The 6,312-nt window shown below is 41.6% G+C and overlaps 1 protein-coding gene across 1 annotated transcript in view; it reads left to right on the top strand.

Moving 5' to 3' along the window:
- The first annotated feature begins 3,813 nt into the window (after positions 1 to 3,813).
- Positions 3,814 to 6,312, top strand: part of LOC121920599 (protein FAM162A-like) — a 9,552-nt gene continuing 7,053 nt past the window's right edge. Inside the window, exon 1 of the mRNA XM_042447727.1 lies at positions 3,814 to 3,819. Within this exon, the coding sequence (XP_042303661.1) occupies positions 3,814 to 3,819 (6 nt within the window). The remainder of the gene's footprint in view (positions 3,820 to 6,312) is intronic.

Below are 6,312 nucleotides of genomic sequence, written 5' to 3'. Positions count from 1 at the left end.
ATCCCATCACAAAGGAGTTGATGTTTCTTCTGTCGGCTTTCTTCACTATCCAGCTCTCTCAGCCATACTGTTGATGGGGAATACAGTGGCTTGGACGATTCAAACTTAGTGCTCGTTGTATGTCTTTGAGGATGTGGTGGCTTATGTTTAAAATTGGAAGATCGGGGAAATTGGCAGTTTTTGGCCCAAGAGCCATGTGATGGAGTGAATCCCGTCACTAGTCCCAGCTTCTTGCCAACCTACCAGTTTGAAAGCATGTAAACGTGCCAATAAATAAATAGGTACCACTTTGGGGGAAGGTAAACAGCGTTTGGTGTTGTCATGCTGGCTACAATGACCACCAGAATCGTCTTGGCAATGCTGGCTTTTCAGCTTAGTAATGGAGATGAGCACCATTCCTACAGTCAGTTTATGACTAGACATTCATTTCAAGGGACTACCTTTACTTTAACCTTCACCTTGCATATCTTTAGGTCTCTCTAGCTCTTTCATGACTTCCCTTCCCAGTCCTAGTCTTCTGGATTCTGACTGTAGTCCCGATTTGATCTGCATTTGACCATGGTCCTTGTACCTTGTGTACTTACTTGTGGAGAGTTGAAACCTAGTGTCCACATGTATAAGAAGGCAGTTTTTGCATAAATCATTGAGTAGGTATGTATAGTTGTCTTTTTCCAGGAACAAATGAAAAGAAAAAGAAAAGAAAGCCCTCCTTGCACAGCATTCTTGTAGGTCCATTAGAGCAGCTCAGCACTTTTGCCTCACTTAATCTTCTGTTTTACACACTTCTCTATGAACTGGAGAAGATCCAAATGCCTCTTAAAGGTGTGTTTATTTTCAGAGAGATGGCATTTGTAGTGGCTGAGTTTGTGCTCCGGTGTAGTTTAGTTGGTGGGATGTCCCACTTAACTCAGTGGAATGAGTTCTGAAAAAGTGGTAAGACTGAGTTTTTCCTTCTGGGTTATTTCTCTGCTATGAATTCACTGAGGACTAATCAGATGTCTGCATGCTTTTAGAGATGCTGGAGGGGATTATAATAGTCAGGTTGGGGAATTAACACAGGAAGTAGCAGAAATCTTTTCCTTTCTCCCTTTTATGCACACCTACTTGAGAATAACTGGATTTGAGAATGAGAGAAAGATAAGTGGAAACTTAATCCAGATATGATATAAGTTTTGTGGTGTGGGAAATTAGCAGTTCTGGCTGCTGACAACATGTGAGTCCTAGCTGCTTCTGAAGGATCAGGTTGGTAGTTGGATCGGATCCTGAAGGACAAAGACCCAGCGAGATCCGTAAGAATAATGACAAGGAATGCCTTTATGAGCTAAGGATGATGGGCCTATTGGACTCCAATAATTGAAACCCATTCCCATGGTTATTTAAGGGGAGGAGTGTTTTACTTTTTTGGACAGGTGCCTTCTGATGTAAAAAAGAAGCCCACCATTGCTTTATACATCAATGGTCAGATTATAAACAGTTAGATTTATTTCAGCAATTTAAGCTTCTCAAGTAGGAGTAGACAACTATGGAAGACTGGGAGGGGAAAGATGTAACATTAGATGGTATTTAACCTCTTTTTAAATTATTTTTACATTTTAGTATGAAGAAAAACCATGTCCAATAAGTAGAAAAAGCTACGAATTCAAATGGCTTAGTGAGGTTTTATTTTTGGAGGTTCTTTCAGAAATAACAATAGGATGAAAACTGACCTAAAATCCGTATAGCCATACTCCAATTTAAAGCAGGCTCCTCAGTATTTTAGATCTGGAAGCAAAATAGTCCCAACTAGCTGAAACTGGGTACCTGTTTTTCTATTTTATGAACAAGACACACCACATCAGAACAAGACCGTAGTTAATCTGCCAGGCAGGGCAGATCCTGAATGCGATCCAGGCAGAATAAAAGTCCAAAAATGGCACTCCAGTACAATCAAAATCAGATGGGGCAATCCAAAGTCAAGTGTCCAAAACACCTGGAACCATGAATCACGAGCTACGGAATAACTAGGTGCTGTTCTTGCCCAAAATGAGGCTTTTAAGCCTAACTCCCAAGACACTCAACTGTCTGTGCTGATTATATTAAGATGGAAGTTCTCTTCATAGGGCTCCTCAAGATTCTGTCCTTCCAGATGAGTAAGAGATCAGGTTGTTTTTTCATGCCGTGTGTTCAACAGCCAACACTCGTACTGAGAAGTTGTCTTTGACTCATCTGTTAAGATGAAGCATGCTTATGAAATTTGCAGATGACACCAAATTAGGGGTAGTATTAGTACCCCAGAGGAGAGGATCAGAACAAAATGTCCTTAATAGATTAGAAAGCTGGGCCAAAACTAACAAAATGAATTTCAGCCAGGAGAAATGTAAGGTATAACACTTACGCAGAAATAATAAAATGCACAGATATAGGATGGGGACACCTGCTGAATGAAACTAAGTGTGAAAGGGATCTAGGACCTAGTAGACCACAAATGAATGTGAGTCAACAGTGTGATGTGGCAGCTAAAAAGGCCATATACTCTAGGCTGCACCAATAGATGTAAGTATCTAGATCAAGGAAGTAATAGTGCCACTCTATTCTGCTTAGGTCAGGCCTCACCGGGAATACTGTGTCCATTCTAGGCACCACAATTCAAGAAGGATGTTGAGAAGCTGGAGCATCTCCAGAGGAGGGCAACTAAAATGGTGAAGGGCTGGTAATAATGAAGCCCTATGAAGAGAGACTTATAGAGCTGATATGTTTAGCCTGGAGAAGAGATGGTTAAGAGTCAACTGATAGCCCTGTTTAAAATATTGAAGGGTGTCATATAGAGGATGAGCAAGCTTGTTTTTGCTGTCTGAGAACGGACCCAGACAATAGATGACAAACTACAGGAAAAGAGATTCCACGTCAACACTAGGAAGAACTTCCTGACAGTAAGAGCTGTTTGACAGAGGAACACACTACCTAGCAATGTGTTGGAGTCTCGTTCATTGGAGTTTTTTAACAGACGCTGGACGGGATGTTTGATGTAAGTTCCTGCATGGTAGGGGTTGGATTGGATGGACCTAAAGTCAATTGGAGTGGCATGTTCCCTGTGCTATTTGGCACAGTAAGGTTTTATTTCTTCAGAGGTGAATCCATCCAACAAGTGCATGGTACACTTCTGTAAACATAGGGTCCACTCGGGATGTTTCTGCTTAATAACTGTCAAACAAAAGAATACCTATTGACAGATACTGAGATGAATTCTGACAAACTGCTCCCATTGATGTAGTAAACATGTGCCTCAGCTGGCTACTTTAGACTGCAGGGGGTGTCAGGGAGGGAAATGCTTTTGGTCTACATATAAAACTATGTAGTTGAGAAGGGCTAAGTGAAATCAGTCATGTGAGTATTAGCCTGCATTCTGAAGTGGTACAGCTGAGGCCTAGCTTTTATAGAGTATTGGACGGGACTCCTTGTTGTTTGCCTTAAAGTTATTTCTACTTTTGGCCACCGTAATGTAACTTGTTGCAGAGCTTTCTTGCCAAGATTTGACCAAGGCTTCCTCTGAGGCTGATAGTATGACTTGCCTGAAGTCACCCTGTGGGTTCCATGGCTGAGCAGGGCTTCAAACCTGTTTCCTAGAGTCCTAGTCCTCAGACTGTTACATCAGGGGACCCTGTTCCCACAGGTAAGCAGGAATATTACCCCAAGTGTGGAATACACATTTTGGTATGCAACAAAACTGGGATAGCTCAAGATAGTTTGTCAGTCATGAAACAAAATGATGGCCCTCAAGATGAAACCACATTAATAACAATTTAATGTTTGAAATAAAAGAAATTTCAGCACACCATGATGGTATGTAAGGGAATAGATCTGCTGGCTGTTGTTTTTGTGTGCCTTCAGTCATTTCTGACTTACAACGACCCTATGACAACCCTATCATGGGGTTTGGGGCAAGATTTGTTCGATGATGACTTGCGTTTGCCTTCCTGTGAGGCTGAGACAGGGGATTCGCCCAAGTCACCCAGTGGGTATCATGGCCAAGCAGGAATGAACCCTAATCTCCAGAGGGGACACTTCACTTCCCCCAGTTTCAATTCATTAAAATATGTGTTTATTGCTCAAATGACAACTAACTCCTGACTGAGGTTCCAAGAAATGGAAAAATTTGACCATCTATTAGAAGTGTGGTTTGAAAAACAACACATAGGCCTGTTACAGACGGCCAAAATAAAAGTGCTTCGGGTCTCTTTGGAGGTATGCTATTTAAATGATGCATGAGGTCCTAAGAGTCCGGAGGTCGCGCACAGCCACACTCCATTCCTAAGCACTGGAGTGCAGCTTTGGGCAGCTCCGGATGTCTTAGGATGCATGCATCATTTAAACAGCATACCTCCAAAGAGACCCGAAGCAGCTTTATTTTGGCAGTCTGTAACAGGCCAACCTCTACAATTTAGTTTTGCCACATCTTCTTTCTCCTTTCACCCAACCAACTTCACTCATGCTTCAAACAACACAGGTTAAGATAATTATATAAAATTTGGGGGGGGGGAAATCCTAGCAAAATGCCATTTAAAAATAACCACAACAAGTTAAGTGTTTAGGTATCCCTGCCAACACTCATATAGTTACTTCTGAAATTAACTGTTACATCCTTGTTACCAAATAAAAGTAATTTGTTCAGGCAGACCAGTTCCTAAACACAGGAGGTAGACATTTGCAGGAATATGACACAGAAGAGGCTGAAGGGCCAGGGTGAGTTTGGAGTTTGGAGCTACAAAATCAATCAAGTTGAGTCTCTCCCTTATCAGGGACAGTGAGGAACAGCAACAAGAGCAACTGTGTCAATCCTCAGAGAACATGCAGGTGATTTTGGAAGATTCAGCACATAAAATGGCCCCCGTCAACCCTTAGATGAGATGTGTGGTAGTGGTGGTGGTATAGGACTCCCTGCTGAGGGAAAAAGAAGCAGTGGTTTGTGGGCCTGACAAGTTGAGTCAAGAAATTTGCTATCTCCGTGTGGGGAAAAAATCCATGTTGTAGCACAGGCTGATGAGATTCATCAAGCTCACTGACTGTTACCCCCTCTCTTTTGGTCCATGTGGTAGGCAATGACCCCACAAGGCATAGACTTCTGGGTATCACAGGGAATTATTAGACTGTGGGTAGGAAGCTGAAGGACCTTGATGTACAAGCTGTAATTTTCTATCTTCTCCCAGTTGAAAGATATGGCCCAGGAAATGAGAGAGGAATAGTAAAGACGAACAACTGGTTCCAAAGATGGTGTTGCTAGGAATGATTTGCTTCTTAGATCATGGTCTGCAGTTTCAGAAAGACTTCTGGCAAGGGATGGGTTGCACTTCACAGCCATTGACAGGGATATTTTTGCTAAGAGTCTGAAAAATCTCTCCAGGAATGTTTAAAACAGAGATGTATGTGTATGTGTGTGTGTGTGTGTGTGGGGGAGGGGTGGTATTATTGAAGGCAGGAGTTCATCAAGTGCTGGAAATAATTGCACAAGTACCCAACAGTAGGAGGGAAAATTGTCCATGGTCTTACATGTCTTTACACTAATGCACAGAGCATGGGAAATAAACATGGTGAACTTGAACTCTAAACAAAGTAAATATGACATAATAAGCATCACTGGAACCATGTGGGATGAGTGTCATCATTGGAATGTAGTAACAGAGGAGTATAGCCTATGTCAGAGAAATAGATGAAACAGGAAAGGAAAAGAAATATAATTATATGTTTAGGATGTTTATACCTGTAAAATGATCCATAACTTAAATCCAGCAAGCCAGGTTGAGAGCATTTGGGTAAAAATTAAGGGCGAGAGAAACAACAAAGATGTCATTGTGAGGGGTCTGCAACAAACACTCAGACCAGACTGAAGACTTGTATGATGCCATCCTTGAACAGATGATTCAGAAAGAAGAAATATAGTAGTAATGAGGAATTTCAACTATCCTGATATTTGTTGGAATGCAAATTCTACCAAGAATTTAAGGCCCCAAAAATTCCTTACTTTGCGGACAATTTCATTGTCTAGAAGGTGGAAGAGGTAGCAAGGGGATTAGCTATTTTAGATCTGATCCTAACTAACAGTGATGAGCTAGGTAATAGTGGAAATTCTTAGTTGGCAACTAAGAACTTTGGAACTTTACCCCCAGAGAGGCCAAGATGACCCCGTCCCTGCTCTCCTTCCAGGGGCAAGTTAAAACATTTTTGTGCCACCTGGCCTTTACAAACAATTGAGGTTAGGCTTTTAATGATTTGTGGTCCTTGATCTGAAAGTTTTAAAGGTCTGTATATAGTTTTATTTTTATTGCCTTAATGGTTAAG

This window comes from Sceloporus undulatus, chromosome 2 (assembly GCF_019175285.1).
Source record: "Sceloporus undulatus isolate JIND9_A2432 ecotype Alabama chromosome 2, SceUnd_v1.1, whole genome shotgun sequence".
Classification (NCBI taxonomy): Eukaryota; Metazoa; Chordata; class Lepidosauria; order Squamata; family Phrynosomatidae; genus Sceloporus; species Sceloporus undulatus.
Note: the sequence above shows the minus strand (reverse complement) of the source record. Positions and strands in the feature narration are given on the sequence as shown.